This window comes from Mastacembelus armatus, chromosome 11 (assembly GCF_900324485.2).
Source record: "Mastacembelus armatus chromosome 11, fMasArm1.2, whole genome shotgun sequence".
Classification (NCBI taxonomy): Eukaryota; Metazoa; Chordata; class Actinopteri; order Synbranchiformes; family Mastacembelidae; genus Mastacembelus; species Mastacembelus armatus.
In genome coordinates, this window is record NC_046643.1 from 9,494,486 (window position 1) to 9,512,068 (window position 17,583).

Sequence of the window (17,583 nt, forward strand, 5' to 3'; positions counted from 1 at the left end):
ATCAGCTGACTGGTCATGTGACCGGAGAGCTGTCTGCAGGTACCTCCTGTCCTGCTGCTGAGCTCCACAGTGCTGGGCCTGTCACACTGCAACTACATCACTGCATCTGTACCTCCATCAATGTTATAAGATGTTTACTGAAAGAGTCGTGATAATTCCAGGGACATTTAAACCTGTTAATCTGACATTATTCTCTATTACTGTTGAATAAAGGCTACTAATACTTTACTTCAGCGCCTTTTTATGCTGCTACTACTTCATTATATTTCAGAGGGAGATCCTATACTCTATACTATATATATTTCATTTTATTTTCAACTACTTCACTATCAAGATCTTTACTTTCTTGACCTTAACTCTGTTCTTCTATTTTATTTTAAATGCTGGACTGTAAACAAGTTTTTTTTTGTTTTGTTTTGTTTTGTTTTGTTTTGTTTTTTTACAAAGGACTATTTTTACTTTCAGCTAATAAGATATCTAAGTTCTTCTTCCACAACTACTTTCTTAAAATACAAATCAGCAAATTCAAATATCTGTGTTGACATAACTGATTTTCCAGTCAGGGTCAAAGTTAAATTGTACTTCTATGTCAGATTTAGTGGTGGAAGTATAATGAAAGCAAATTTACACTCAGCATCAAAAAGTACACATTGTCTTGGTAATAATTCCAAACTGGACTCATATATTTCTAGCTTTGTGGCTGGACTCGTATATTTCTAGCTTTGTGGCTAATGTATTTCTCATGCATACACTTTCATTTACGCCATTTTTTTCGCTCAGTCATCATCCCATCAAACAGGTTTGGAAAACCAAAAAAATCTGAGTCTGTTCATAGTCTAGCTACCTTAGACTGTGAAGATAAATTTTTATAGGAAACTTTGCATTCAATTACAAGTTTAGCAGCAAACACATGCATGGATTACTGTGTCCAGCCCTAATTTATTTCCCTGTCTTCATATAAAATATAAATACAATAAAAGAAGAATGATATTTATAGTGCCATAAACACTAACAAATTGTGAAGTAATAAAAAAATGTAAAGAAAGGAAGAACAAACGCAGGTGCGGTGGAAACTGAACTCAGAAGAGACTTGAAAAGTGTTCCTACTGCAGCAATGGGCTGCACCGCCCAGGAGCAATAAAGCACAACAGGAATAAGCAAGAACACTGAAGGGGCTCTGCAGCATGAGGGTTAATTAAGACAGTTTTATGGAGACTTAATTGCTGCAATTTCTGAGGTCAGACAAGTCAAGTTTATCTGTAGAGTGCTTTTAATGAACACCTTAATCATAAAGTGCTTCCCACAGACAACAAAGAACAAAAAAAAAAAACAAACTAAAGTAAGCAGCATGATGGGCATGATGGGAAAAGGTCAAATATATATAGGTGGTGACACTAAATGGCATTAATGAGTCAAATGTGTCCATTGATAGTTTTGTGTGTTTGTGTTGTGTTCAGGGTTAACACAAAGCACTCATAATAACCATCATCGCCATTACCATTACCATCATCATCATCATCATCATCACAGGCATGGCATTTCAAGAGCATCATTATCATCATTATTATAGCTAATATTACTGATATGGGGCTTCATGACTTCCTGTTGGCCCTGACTAAGGTATCGTCATGGAAACAGATGACAGAAAAGAGAATAGCTTTATTGAACTACTCTATAAAGCTAATGTGACCAAATGGGGCTTGAATGTTACAGTGTCTGTGTAGACTATGGGAGCAGCAATGTGAAAAATCCCAGGGAGTGACAGCAGCAGTTCAGACAGATAAATTAAAAGCAGGAAAAAGAGAGACGATAGAAAACAGTGGAAGAACTGAGGGACATGTGATTGCAGAGATACAGATCCACTGGTACAGAGAGCCTGAGTGCTCGGCACAGAAGAATATTGTCTGACGTTTGGATACAATGACACCAATTCACCAAAGTTGACGCAGTCGGTGGAAATCACTAGCACTGAGTCAGTAACATTAAATACAGACAGTGTGCATCATAACCATTGATCGAATCTTTAGTTGATTTGATAGATAACTTCATTTTGTTCTTTATTTCTCTGCTTGTTTCAAACAGTCTTTCTAACATGATAATTCTCACAGATCGCCCCCAAATCTGGTTCACAACTAAATATTTTCAAAGTGCAAATATCATCTGATCATATTATGTTACTTTTTTACAACCATCTTTTTATCTGTGAGAAAGCAGAAATAGCACATGGCCTCCCAGCTATCTCAGCATCTGTGTGTGTTCCTGCAGACTTCACATGAGCTTATAAACCTGAGTTTCCTGGTGAGAAAAACATGTCACAGTTTGCACAAGTGAGAGGAATTTACAGGTTTCTTTTAAATGCTAAAACAATGAAAAGGACTGGTGAAAGCTAGGTCAAACAAAATTCACAAAGTTAGATGTTTTTTTTTGTGTGTTTTTCTTAGTTAAATGTTATCTGTCCAGACATGTTCTCAAAACACATACATCTTTATTAAGCTCGCTTAGATTGTTTGTGAAAAAGATTAGTTTCTACTGGAAGATCAGGTAGAACAGGTTAAGATAAACATACAATTAAGACAGAGGTAAATAAAAGTGCTGTAATTTGTTTAAATGTTTTATGTACATACTGTATGGTCTTTTACATGTCTACTCCACAGTCTTGTTTTCATGACGAAATATGAAACATTGTGGATTCAGCTGTATAGCATACTCCATACCATTAAATAAGAACAACTGAGTGTAAAAACTATTTTAATCTTCTGTCACTGTATTCTGTGTCTTTGCTTGTCAGACAGACAGTACAATATGAAAACCACAAGATGCCTACATAAAACACTTACAGCCATATTTTGAGAGACATGTACATATTCATGCATCAATTCATAATCAACAGAAATATTTAAACTGTGAAGCATGTTTGCTCTTTCAAAGTTAGCAGAGGTTGATTTTTGAATTACACATTATTCTCATATTTATTAATAATAAACACAAGAAATTTGCACAGGTTGCTTGAATGATTACTCTTCAAGTTCAGAACACACAGTATAACGTCATCGTGTCATTGTGTAACACTGGTATATACTGTTTTACCCAAATCAATTAACTGATTTTTTTTTTTTTTTCCTGGATAAAGTTTTCATTTAAAACTGGGAACATCATCTTGTACAAGGCATTTCTGGCATGAACACATCTTGAAATTTACATCAGTCAACCAAGTACAATTATTCTTTAAAAAGTGTGAAATGTAACATGAGGCTCATTGTGTTGGTTCCCATTAATCCAGACATATGTATATACACATATAACCCATGTACTGACATTATTTGTGCATATGGTCGCAGTTATTTTATGTCTTGAGTCCATTCTCAAATCACAAAACATACACATAATGTAGGTCTCTGGTTGTGAAAGCTATTGTATAAACAGATACAGTCAGTTAAATTTGTCTGTCCACTATATAACACTCCTATACCAAATCTCTGCAAGTCACTACTTGTACAGTATTTAGATGTAGTTCTCCTGCTCCTCCTTCATAGGGGGAACTGTTTGGGTGCCAGCATCTGATTCCTTCAAAACAGCTATCTCGCTTGCTTCATTTCTCCTGTTTTGCATCTGTTCCTCCTGTTTTTGTTCTGTATCAGTATTTGCATCACTCTGCTCCTCATGTTCCTCTGTACTCATGTCTGCCTCAAAGAGGTTTGGGGTTGGGCAGCCATGCTGGCTGTCTTTGCTGTATTTTGGGCGCTGCCTCTGGTGTTGAAACTGGTTGTATTCTTCATCCTGTCCTTGGTCTTGGCTGTTGAAGAACTTGCAGATGATGTGTTTGGGCAGGCCCAGCTGAGCCGACAAGGTGTGGATAGCCTCCTCATCTGGGTTGAGACCCACGTCCTGGATGAAGCTCTGCAGGATTCCCAAGGCTTCATGGGACACTTTTAACCCCTCACCAAAAACCTCATCTCCAGCTTTTACATCATCTTCCTCTGAACAAACGCCAGCCTGATCTCTGGTCTTATTCCTCCTGCTCAGCCACTTCACAGACAACTTCTCCTTAACCCTGCCCTCTTTCCTGTCTCCAGTGACCTCATTTATGCAGTCATCACCCACATTGGCATCCCTCTTCTGCTCAGCACATTCTGCACTGTTATCCTTCACCCCTTGACGACAACCCCTGTCTCCTCTTCCCCCCTCAACCCAGTCCTTACTCTCCCCTTTCTCACCATTACTGCCACCCTTGCCCTGCAAATGTACTTTCAAGTGCCCCCAGTTGCCTCCAACCTCAGACTCGGCTGTTGATGCAGTGCATGGTTGCCGTGGAGACAGGTTAGGTCCTGCTCCTGGCTGCAGGGGTTGAAGGGGTTGAAGATGGTGTTGCTGTGGCAGGGGAGAGGAAGAAGAGAAATGAGAAGTAATCAAAACAAAAAGCTTTGGTCTTTTGGATTTTATATTTGCATTACAAACTAATTTTCATTGTGTTAATGTAGCTATTACCATATTTAATTTTAATGGTAGAGGATGTGAAGTGATGTCAGCCTGTAGAGGATGTGAAGTGATGTCAGCCTAGACATATTTATATGATAAGAAAGCGCCTTTTTTATTTGCATATTATGTTTTATTGACCATTACCTGTTTGTTTTTTTTTAAATGTACAAAATGTAGCTGAAGAAATGATGCCCCTGCTAAATGAAATGTGCTGCTTTAAATTTAAAGGGACACCATATGTTAAAGAGGATTGGCAGTGAATTTCTAGCTCAGAATTACAGACATTGAATTACAGACTAATATCACTGATATTAGAATTAATCTTATTTAGTATCCTGAAAGTAGAAACACTAGGCTTTTTGTATTGGCTATTAATGTTTTCTTTGAAGATTGGTCTAAACAGTCACAATGTACAAGTTCTGTCCTTCAGTTGACCTCACTTTAGAGAACATACACTGTGTGGTGAATCTTTCAATAAGTCTGTGGATTTTTCCCTTTTTTTCCTGTCCAGCTGTTTGGCATACAGTACCGCGGAGCTGGATGCCTTGTTGAGCCAACAGAGTTGCTTTTCCAAGAGGTGCCCAACCAATTCCTCTTGTTGACTAGATCTTGTTTGTTTTGAATAATTATTTTTGATGATGCCAGCAACAGGACAAGTCAGGGGGTGGGGATAGGGATAGAAATAGAGAATAGATAGAATGGAAAGAAAAAGACAAATAATAGAAAACAACAGCTGCAGTGATACATATGCAATATACATTATAAACAGTAACAATGCTTATACAATGTAGGACAGAAGGGCAGAAGACGGGAGACCTGACTGTGGGGATTCGCTATATTCCTTCCTATGCCCTCCATGTCTAAAATGCATTTAAAATTGTGGGACAGATATTGAACAGGGTAGGCAAAAGGCAGAACTGCCCTGAAGCAGCCCCACCCTTCAACCCCCTCCATCCATCTGCCCCCCAAGGACCTAAGTCGCATACCGCAAAGCACCGCCACATATACTCACATACATTTAACAGCCACCCCCAACCACAATTACCCTGTCCACCTGACCACCCATACTTGAGGTTTGCCCAACCCAAAACTGAAGCCCAGCCAATCCCAATCCACCCAGCTCCCGACACCAGGCCCCCTGGCGCCCACGACCCCAGCCCACCCCACAGCGTTGAAAAGACGAATCCCTGCAGCTCCCAGCCCCCCCCATCAGCAGTCCAATACCACCTACATGGAGCTCAGAGCAGCAAGGCCACAACCACGCATCCCCAATATGCAATGGAATTGATTACTGGGGACCAGAGTGAATTCAGCCAATTGGTCTTTTGATGAAGCAGACATTATCTCCAAGCTAATATGATCCGGGAGTAGGTTTTTAAATTGAATGATGTTAAGCTTCTTTTTGATCTCCATTTTATCGAACTTTATAGAACATACACTGTGTGGTCTGTGTGGTTTTTTAGTACTGCAGTGTGTATACATAGGCTCAGTATCAGGATGATCCCTTGATATCTGCTTTGGTAAGAATTGCTTGATTTATGTGATCTGGTCTGTACAGAGTCTGAACTAGCACATTTGATGTCTTCTTGTCCTCCTGTTAATGCAGTGGTATTCCGTGCAATATACTGTACTTTCACACACACAAAGAGATGTTAACTGCTGTAATTAAGCCATCAATCCATGCACAAGCAATGAAAGTGAAAGAAAAATAATGAATCAGCCTCACGGATCATTGCTTATTGTGGTAATCATCTTTATTTTCTAGCATCTTTGGCATTTAGCTGATATTACTGTGCTGCTTTGAAATTGTGCACCTTAAAGCTATATTGGCATTAAATGGGATCTATTTTCTTTTACATTTATATTTACATTTAAATGTATATTAAACATTTCTTTAAAAAAAACAATGTCAGGTTAGCTTGAGCCGGAGTGACAAGGACAATCATCTCCTTAAAAAGTATTTTTGGAAACTCAGTTATTTGTCATCTCAAGTTGTTTCGGGTTATTACAAACTCTTATTTCTGAGGCTTAGAAACATAAAATGCAAAAACCTCTCTGTGTCTGAGCATTTTTTCCTGAAGCTCAAGTTTAGAACAGCAATCTGCGCGTAATCATTTTCGTGTTTTTGTTGTCTCACCAGAGTGTTGTCATTGCTGAGCAGGGTAAGCCTGTCAGTGCAGTGCTGCTGTGCACTTGTGCTGCTGCTCTCCTGTTCGTAGATGGCATCCCGCTCGGTCTGGGACAGGCTGAGGAACTGGCGGATCATGCACAGGTTCTCCCACAGGGTCCGGTTCTCTGGAGTGGGATCCTCCTTCCATCGTAACAGCTCACACAGCCAGCCCTACAGGAGAAACATACTGCACATGAGGAGCTGACCACCAATCCATTACGTAATAGATTTGGCAGGTAAAGAAGCTCTGTCATTTTTCCCAAAGAGCAGAAGTCAAGGCATGTCAGCACAAGTTTATACTTCTGAGATGTCCTTAAAAAAGATCCTAACAAGCAGTGAGCTCCTCTGGTGCAGTCCTGTCTGACATGGTCTGGCAACTCTGTAGAGCAAGAGAAAGCAAGAAGAAAAATCTCTTTTGTGATCGACTTGCTTTTGAGCCATCTAATGTCCTGCCATGATAACTAGATATAATAAACATTAGCCATGCTAATCAAGTTAATAATTCTGTTAATGAACTCATTATTTGCTTATATTTCTATGTCAACAAGCTTATGTTCTTACTGGATAACTCACAGTAGCAATATCTTAATCTCTTGATCTTTCTATCTGCCACTTGATCCCACAGACATCTGACAATTAAACTGAGCAAACCTCAATATGTAATAAGCTTTCAAACTGCATTCACAGAGAAGTGGCATTGGTAAGTTTGTTTGAAAGAAAAAAGGGTACAATATTTTCAACCAAATCATCCATCTACTGCTTATCCTTTCAGGGTCATGGTGGGCTGGAGCCAATCCCAGCTGACACTGGGCAAGAGGTGTGGTACACCTTGAACAGACCAACAGTCAATCACAGTGCTGACACACAGAGACTCACACTCACATTCACACCTACAGTGCAGGCAATTTAGAGTCACTAATTAATCTAACACCAATCTGCATGTCTTTGGACTATGGCAGGAAGCAGGAGTACCCAGAGAAAACCCATGTATACATGTGGAGAACATGCAAACTCCAAACTCCCGAACCCGAAACCTTCTTGTTGTGCAGCACTACCACCCTACTTATAGGCTTAATATTCACAATAATTACCAACATCCCTCCATCATCTATACCCACTTAGTCCTATTTAGGGTCACAGGGATCTGCTGGAGTCTATCCCAGCTCTCTTCAGGTGACAGGCAGGGGTACACCCTGGACAGGTCACCAGTACAATGACTACCTTTTCACATTTATTCAAAATAGGTAGTAGGTACATTTTTTGTGCATTTCATGTTTGCCATCAATATACAAAGACAAATTGGAAGGTTAAAAATGCTCTAATGGCAGAGCTGAAAGATCATGGTGAGATTTTGTTATGAGCTGGAATTCTTTCAGCATCATGAGGGAAGAAACTTGTGAGTGGCAGATTGAGCAACGTAAAGCCAAGCTAGTTTCAGATTCATGAACTGGAGCATGATTATGTTTGCAAGCAGGCTGATAGGCACACACAGAATTACACAAACACACCATCACGCACGCACACACACACACACACACACACACACATACAAACCCCTGGCTGTAGCCCAACTCTAGCACACAATGCCATCCAGATGCACAGTGCAGATAGGAGAGAGATAGAGAGAGATCCAGCATGGCTCTGGCTGCCAAACAACTGGGTAATACAGAGAGAGAGAGAGGAAGGGCAGCAGAGATAGAGAGGAAGAGAGAGGGAAAGAAATTGGTAAAGAGAACATAGAGAAATAAGGTGAAAATGGAGGCCACTGATGAGATAGAAAACAAACCTCAAGGGTTTTTGGACCACCTGTCTGTACTGGCATGGCCGCTAAATGACCTCTAAGCAACTTGACTGGGAAGAGAGAGAACCGGAGTGTGTGTGTGTGTGTGGCGGGGGGGGGGTACAGAACGAAAGACAGACAGAAAGAAAGAAAGGAAGAAAGAAAGAAAGAAAGAATGAAAGAAAGAAAGACCAAACTGGAAACATGCACGAGAGGAAGAGAAAATGAGACAGCTAAAATCCCCCCATTCCATGAAGGGAAATTATCCTCAAAACAAAAGGCAATAACAAGCTTATGGGCCCGCTATAAAAATGAGAACAATAAACACTCAAATCATGCTTGTGTGTGTATGTCTATTAGTGAGTTTGTCTCTCTGTGTGTGTTTGTGTGCACACTGTGCATGTGTTCATCTAGTATGTCTGTGTGCACAAATAAGGGGGTGTGTATTTGTGCATGCGTGTATGGCGACTATTAAAGCGATAATTTAGGACACAATAGCAGTCTGATGTACTGATGATAGTCCTCTGCAGAGTACAGCTGCTGGTTGATTATCTGGGCTTTGCTCCACACACACTGGCCATCCCTGCTTTAACTGTGGAGATAGATTCACTGTAGATGCTAAATTTTAACAATCAAGAAATGATTGGGTGCAATATGTGTGTGTGTTTAAAATTATACACCTTCTTCAGATTCACACCAGCAAGGAGTCGATTACCTGACTTTTGGAGGCAGCCACCTTTGCAAACAAGGCCTGAGACACCTTGGCTCGCTTCATCTCGTGGTGAATCTCCTCATAGATAGAAGCGCTGATGTTGAGAACACTACTGTCTGTCCTGAACCCTCTGTCTGCTGTGACTGGGGACAATCTCGCCTAAAAGAAGGTGGGAGAAAGGCATGCAGCAACAAGTCAGTAGCTGAGCCTTTAAGAACAAATAGTTAAGTCAGTAAGTGTCACAATTTCAACATATAGTCTCTAAGGTCAGAGTGCTGGCTGACTTGTGTGGATCTGGGTGGCGTGCTGTTGCAGCTGGGTGTGAATCCTGTCAGGCTTCTCTCTTTCTCCTCCTGGTAGATGCGCTCCCTCTCTGCCTCTGGGAGCTGCAGGAAGCTGTACATGGCCCGCAGGTTTACCAGAAGAGATTGTGAGGCGTGTTTGGGGTCCTCCTCCTTACGCAGGATCTCTGACAGCAGGCCCTGGTAAAAACATACACAAATAAAAATCTTCATCATCATCATCATCATCATCATTAATTAGTATAAGCAAGTGCACATACGTAGATGGATGCATACTTATACTGTACATGCATGTAATGTCAAATTCATTCAGACATATGGGCTTTCTGAGTATCATATGTTAAAATGAACATATAGGCACAATTCTGTATTATGCATTTAAAAAACCCAGACAATGTGCTGTTACTATGATAAACCTTATATTAAAGATTGTCTTTTTCTATTATCTTCATGTAAAGTTGGCAAGTATAAAGTTTTTTATAAGCCCAAAGGAATTTTGGAAAATATCCTCATATCCACCTCTGGATCTCATTCAAACAGGGCCCTGGACAAATTCCTGCAGTTTAGTGTTTCACAGCTATAGATGATACAAAGCCAGTTCCCATTCAGAGTTAAGAAGCCTACTCGCCTGTAGAGCTAGTATTATTTTACATGTATCTGTCTATGCAGGAGAGCCTTCAAACATCAGATGCAGATTTTAGGGCTTCCTTCCTGAAAAGAAATCAAATTTCATGCTGCCACTGAGATGGCATTAGAGGAAACAGCCTTCTTATTCCAATCATGGATCATCTTTGAATCTACCCAGCAAACCCGGCTTTCTAAATGCATGCAGGCTTTATGTGAATCTCCAAATGACAAATGCATCCCTCACTTCTAGATGGCATCTTGGCATCAAGCCCAAATTGTATGACTGGCACTGGAGCACCTTAGACTTGGCAATGGATAAACATGGGGGTGGATAATAACTAGCTCTGCTTATTGTGATGAAAATGATAATGATGGTAATAATAATAATAACAATGGGGTTAGCCAGTCCTTTGAGCACCACTTCTGTGGGCGTGGTGGTGAGTGTAAGATGATGGACATAGATAGTGTATCATTTTAATGCTAGAGGCGATAGTAGAGGGAGACATGGTTATGAAAAGGGTGAGAGATGAGGGAAAGAGAAATATTCAAAAAAAGACAATAAGTGATACTGAATGAGTAGAAGGGCTGCCAAAGTGAAAAGTGGCAAGATGGAGGGACAGTGAGACAGAGGAAGAGGTAGAGAGGGAGACAGCATTTCTCCAAAGGGTTGTGATTAGTTAGCCTAGCAGCTGGTTCAGTGCTGGCACCAGCTTTGTGCTGCAGAGAGCTGGCACAAACACACACACACAAACACACACACACACACGTATCGGGGGGAGGGCACACTGCAGCAAAGGCCATGCCAACATGCCAACCATCGCTGCTGCAACACCAGAAAACACTTCCAAAAAGTAATCACCAGAAAACAGTTACAACCTCTTATAATTTCAAAACCTTTCATACTGTCCCCTCTCTCTTCCATACCTGGGTCCTGTTAAAGGCAACCCTAGCAAAAATGGCTTGGGAAATGCCCGCTCTCTTCAGTTCCTCCCTCACGCACTGGTAGATGTCACTTGGCACATCACACGACCCCAAAGAAGGCCCGGATGATGCCTGGTTTTGTGGCCCAGGTGCAGGGCCTCCCCCTGGACCACACTGTGCCTGCTGCGGGGCTTGGGAATCAGGAGATATGGAGAAGACCTTGGCAGGAGCCCTTCCTGCTGGGGGGTGGTTAAGATACTGCTGCGGGGAAGATGAGAGACCCTGGCCAGCCAGCATGCGGCTAACAGCATACTGCTGATTGAGAAACTGCGCCATCACCAGCTGCTGGTTGACCATTTGGGAGCTGAGAGGTTGGGTCACCAACCCAGGAGGGTGCAGACCAAGTGGGGAACGACCACATACATTGGCTACTGCTCCACGAGGGAAAAGGAGGGTTGAGGTCTGATCAGGCGGACTAGCAGTGATTGGCTGCTGGGTTAGGGGGATGTGCGTGGACTGGTCAGAGAAGCTGTCAATTTCTGGAGGAAAGCAAGCAAAGCAAAGGCATATGTAGACTTATTAACACATTAAATACTAACAGTGTGTCCAAAATTTGTACTACAGATTCATTTCAAGCAGCTTTTAAATATATATCATGCTTAAACTAGAAAAGTGCATATTAAATGTGGCAGATTTTTGACTCTGCCATAAATGAAAATGTAGTTGGTAAGACACGTCTAAGAACATCTTGGGAAGTAGACAGAAATTCTGAATTTACTTGTAATGTTTTATTAGCTTTAACATTCCAAAGTCACAATATGCTTGATATCCAACATTGTACATATCATACATATCTTTTCCAGTCAGCATAAAATGTTAAAGCATTGTTTTTTCAACTGCTACAAAGGTATATCGTGATGACTCACAGATTAGGAACATGTTTTAAAACACACATAAATGTTTGCAGGCTTGATTGAAAACCCCTCACCCTTGAGGCATTTGGTCTTCTTGAAATGCTTGTACCATCGACCAAACTCGTGACACTTGGCAGCTGAGACATTTGCATAGTAAGTGCTATTTACAATAGACGATATCATACTCTGGAACAGAGGGGAAAAGACAATAGAAATTCATTACATTTTCCGAGCTCCTGCTATGGGCAGCCTGGGTGTCTCAGCTGTTCACACATCCGATATTAATGAACTCAGATCAGTGTTATTAAAAAGACCCCCAGGTAAATAGGATAATAAAGACAGATGAGTGTGTCAGTGTGTGAGCTGTGTGTGTGGATGCACAGCATGTGTATACATGCAAGCATGTATGTGTTCATGTGTGCGTTATCAAAGAAAACACTGTAAGTCATCAGAGAGGATGCCTGTCTGTCTCTCTCTGACACACATACACACACACACACACACAGTTTTCCCCTAAGACCATCCTGTGCAATCTTTACATCTGATTACACCTTTCATCTTCTCATATTTATTTTAATCTGCTTCTTGCAAACAAGAGAGGAGATAAAGGGAGTGAAAGAAGAGAGAGAGAGAGAGAGAGAGAGCGAGGAGGGAGGAAACCTGGGGGAGGGAGGATCAGCCTATAGCAGATCTTAATATTGAAGAGATGGAAGGAATCTGAAGAAGAGAAAGATAGCGAGCAATTTCTTTTTTATCAAGCTATAGATGTCCTATGCACCCTCAGGCAAAATAACAGATAAGCTAAGTTGATAATTATGAATATTCATAAAAAAGTCCTCTTGAAATGCTGCATGATTAATGTAAAATTATTTCTGCAGCTGTGTCTGTATTTGCTTAATTAAACACATAAGAATTGAAGGGGATCTTAAAACTAGATTTGAATGTTATTGCTGAATCAGTCATGTGCAGATAAAGCTAAAAGCCAGACAAAAGAGAGAGTGATGGACAGATAGACCGAGTGAGAGTGAGACTGTGGGCAAGGGTGATAGACAGGGCTTCAGGCAGACAGGCTCGCAGTCGAGAGAATCCAGATAGGCAACAGTCCAGGCAGTGTGGCTTTTAAGAGATATCCATCTCTCTCTTTATCTTTTTTCCCCTGTGCTCTGCCCCCACACCTTATCTACTGCTGCATCTGGACTTCCTGTCTATTAACTATTGGGCCACATGCTTACTCTCTGTCATGCACAAAGTAGGCACAAACAGACACATACATACAGTATACACGCATGCACTTGTGCAGGACATGGAAGGACAAAGACATTACATGCACTCATTGGACTTCAGTCCTCTTCTTTGTTCTTGTGTGTGTGTGTTTTGTGTGTGTCTTAATCAGTACCTGGGACAGTGGACACTCTTTGGCCAGGGAGCTCTGGTTCATGTCCTTGAGGAGCTCCTTCAGAGCGTTTCTCACTGTGGAGTGACTCCACTGCTCAGCTGGCAAGTCTTCTAATTTAGGACAGCTACAAAAAATGCAAAGTATCACCATTTTATGAAATTACAATTTTAAAGGGGTACCAGTGACTTCATAGACAGTAGGAAACTCACAATCCAAAACCTGACTTTTAGTGTGTGCTTTGGTTTAATCTCAGAAACAGAGGATCCTCTAAATCCCATAATGTAACTTAGTGGCATCTTTCATTAGACGCAGAATACATCATTAGGATTATTTTAGACAGCTCTCTTTAGAGACATGGAAAACAGTGTGCAACAGTTTTCACTAGTACAATTTTGTGCAGAAGTCTTCAGCCCATTAAAAGTTATAGATTCTTATCACACAAAACCATCAAGTGTCTGATTGATCCCAGGTTCACTGTGCAGACCACTGTGCAGAAAAACAAGCCCATAAAGAACCCACTAGAGTTCATGAAGAACACTTTTCAGAAGGAAGAAGAACCAGGAGTCCTGCAGCAGATGGTCTGACCCCCACAGTGCTGAGATCAGGGCTCTGTGGGGGTCAGTCTGGGTTCACATGAAGAGACAGAAGACGCAGAGACAGCCTGAATCTACACGTATACTGCAACAGCTTTTCCAAAGCACCAGCAGAAACTGTGCACAGGTCAAACCAATGAGAACTGCTGCTGGTTTAAAGGCAAGGAAGAGAGCTGCAAATACTGATTAGATTTAAATTTGGTTTCCTTTACTGAAAAACAACTTGGATGATTTATATTAAAAGCATCCTCTGTGTATTTTTAGTGCCTAAACCTTTTGCACAATACTGTATTTCTTATAAAGACTAAACTCCTGAACTTTATATATAAAATGAGTGGAGTCAAAAAAAAAAAGAAAGAAAAAAAAAAAGCCTGTCCCTGTAAGGAGCATTTTCTAGCGTGCATTTGGTGATGGCAGACAACAAATCAAACAAGTTGACAGGGCTAATAACCCCCCCACCCCCCACCCCTTTCATTAATTATCACACTTTCACTTCCATTCACACCCATAGTGTGGACTTTATGTCTAAATACTGGATCACACACTTGCTCTGTCTCATGCTTTAAAGGAAACACAAACACACATACTTATGAGGGTGTGAATAAAAGCCTGGGCTGTAGGTGGAAACTGCAGCACACTCAGTAATCTAATGTGAAGCATACATGATCCCAGTTTGTTCTTTCTGTAAGACAATGGACTGTTTGACAATGCAGTGTTAAATTAATGATGATGTTGAATTCCTTTGGGCGGCTTCAGTTTCAGGGTCTTGTCATGACTTCCTGGGACCCTTGGATAGAATAAATCCATCAAAATGTTATTTGTATTTGTAACAGCTGTTGCTTTCGCTGCTGTAGGTCTAAATGTCTTTTGAGAAAGGGGCAAAAATGTACGTCTCTGTTGGCCTTAATTAAGTGAATCTTGAGGTAATCAGTGTGCTGTCTGTCCCAACTCCTATAGGGGCTCTAACCCAACACCCTATATGTGGTAAAGCTAAACAGACACCTGATGAGATGCTGATTATTTAAAAATGTAACAAGCAGAAAATAACCTTTAATGTCATCTACATCTACCATTAAACTGCTCATCAGTATTCATTGCAACAAGCAAATAAAATCACTCATTAAATTGGATTTTAGGATATTAACAATTGTTAAAACAAGATCTGCTCCATGTCCTTTAGTTATTTTATTTTCTTCGTAAGAAATTCAGGCTGCTGATCGGCTCTAGTTTTCTCCTGCATGAAGTGAGTTAAAGGCTGGAAAATATTCAACCACTCTCGAGTTCATCACGAGACACTCACACTCAGGCTCATATTCACACCTACAGGTGAGGAATTCAGTCCAGAGACTAAACATAGACAGGAACAGTAGTAGAACCAGACTATACAGAAACTATATTTAAAGATGTGATGTCTGCTCTACCTGTGCAGCTGTATTTTAAGGGTGATAACATGGTGAACATCCTGCAGCATGTCAGCCACTGTGGCATCAGGAGCGTCTGTGACACAAGACAGAGGCACCGGGTTCCACCTGCCCACCTGGATCAGACCTGAACACACACACACACACACACACATATAAACAAGAGATAACTGTGAGCAAACTTTAAGAATGACTTGTGTTTTTGTATCTCATGTGTGTGCTGTGTACCTTTGGCCTGTGCAGCAGAGCTGTGTGAGTACCCCAGTGTCAGCAGGGCCATCTCTATCAGCTGGTTAAACAGCAGGTCCCTCTTGACCAACACAAACTCTGCATGTTCCTCTCTCCTCTCTGCCTCCAACGGGCTTTCCTTGTGCTCCACCACACAGAACACCGGCAGCAGGCTTCCTGAGGTGACGAATGATTTCAGACAGAATGACATTTTGCATTTAATCACTCTGGTAGTTCATATTAGACACATCAGATGACATGTAGGAGTCATTACTAATGTGCTAAAGAACCCATTTGTAATTTCAAGTGAGTGTAAAAAATTTAAACATTTAGAAGGAAAACAAAAACACACTAGGAATCTTGTTTATATAAATTATCTAAAGCTTTCCCAATATCAGCTCATGTACCTCTGCTGTGGCAGCTTTTGCTCTGAGGCCTCACTGTGCTGGGTTTCTGGGCTAGACAAGGGTTTTTGGCCACAGGACTCCCCTGCCTGCTCCTCTCCTGGGCCGACGGTCCGGCTCCGTTTTGTTCCAGTCGAGCCAGCTTGGCAGGAGGAGGCCGGGGGTCTACAATGGGATCGCTGCCCTCAGATTTCTTGGCTCCATTACACAGGGTGTCCATCTGTGGTCTCACGATGATATAGAGACAAACACTGAAGAATCAAAGAATCAAGGTGCCCTAATAGAAATCTCTTAAAATATTTGGATAGCATGTCTGTGGAGGTCAGCAGTGAGTTTATGGTGACCCTTTGATGCCTGAACCTCCTGTTTCTAGAGAATATTACATGTATTAACTTTAGCAATGATAATCCTGTCCTTTAGCAATGATAATCCTGTCCTCAAAAAATGTACACTAGAAATTAATGAAATAATAGAAATTTAATTCACTAGAAAACATATTTGGATGGCTGTGTCAAGAGAGTGTGGTAGAAAGCTGTTTCAGTCGTATACAGTTGTGAAGAACAACAACATGCACAGTTTTGTCACACACGCACACAAACAGTGCGATCTGAAGGATCAGCACTGGGAGATGACCTTCACACAGATGCAGCGATTAGGATAATCATCAAAATCCAGTTAAAGTCCAGAGACCCTACAGCACAGCGTACCCATAATAAACCTGCTGTCATCTCCAGGCGCGTCGCTGTAAGCGACACTGATTCAGTTCATCCTCAGCACCTAATGCGCGCCAATCGTCCCACGTAACGATTCTGCTGAAGTTTAATCAAGGCGAAACCAACCTGTTTCAGTCGGCACAACGTGCATCCCCGACCTGCCATCCTACATCAACGCGCCGTTGCTGTAGCCATCGACCGTATCCATATGTTATCCTCGCTTCCATTGATCTCCAGTTGGGGAACAGACCCGATTCTCTCGGCTGACGGTGTCTGTCCAACACTGTACCCTTGTATGCGCGCTTTCACTTACAACAATCGTCTGTTTAACATCGATATTATCTCGTGTTTACTGCCCAGATAGTTTTGCCCCTATCGCTCCTTGTTCTCCGACCGCGCTTCGCTTTCGGTGTAACGATAAACTGGCCCTTAGTGCAAGTTCAGAGCGACCTCTCATCCCGAGCACCGGGGCATGCTGCTATGTGGATCAAGCTCCAGTGAGAACAATACACTGAGGAGCTCCTGGAGTAGGTTCCCTGTCATATATCAGGCTCCAGCCCTGACGCCGGGACAGCAGTTGTTGGTTACACTTCAAAGCCCTATGCGCACGCGGATAGAGAGCGAGTCAGAGAGAGAGAGAGGAAGGGAGAGAGAGAGAGACCCCCCCTACACACACACACACACACACACAGACTCATAAATACACGGACCCAGCTGCATTAGCATATGGTGTAATAATGAATTCACTAGCGCGCTCCGTAAATGTATTAAATGTGACAATTGCGCATAAATCTATTTATTATTTTCTGCCGCATGCTGTGCACGCACTTATTATTGTCTTTAGGGTATTTGAGCTCTCCATGGTAACAAAGTGGAGCAGGACAAGGTGGAACTGGCTGACTGATATTAACTTTTTGTCACAAGAT

General features: G+C 41.6%; 1 protein-coding gene across 1 annotated transcript; it reads right to left on the bottom strand.

Moving 5' to 3' along the window:
- Positions 1 to 3,336: 3,336 nt before the first annotated feature.
- On the bottom strand, positions 3,337 to 16,164 carry satb1a (SATB homeobox 1a). The gene is made up of 10 exons (XM_026300496.1): positions 15,948 to 16,164; positions 15,541 to 15,717; positions 15,313 to 15,439; positions 13,299 to 13,422; positions 11,977 to 12,088; positions 10,992 to 11,527; positions 9,423 to 9,620; positions 9,142 to 9,297; positions 6,614 to 6,817; positions 3,337 to 4,419 (listed from the first exon to the last, which is right to left on the bottom strand). The coding sequence occupies exons 1-10, from the start codon at positions 16,162 to 16,164 to the stop codon at positions 3,502 to 3,504; spliced, it is 2,769 nt and encodes a 922-aa protein (XP_026156281.1). The 3' UTR covers positions 3,337 to 3,501.
- Between the last annotated feature and the right edge of the window lie 1,419 nt (positions 16,165 to 17,583).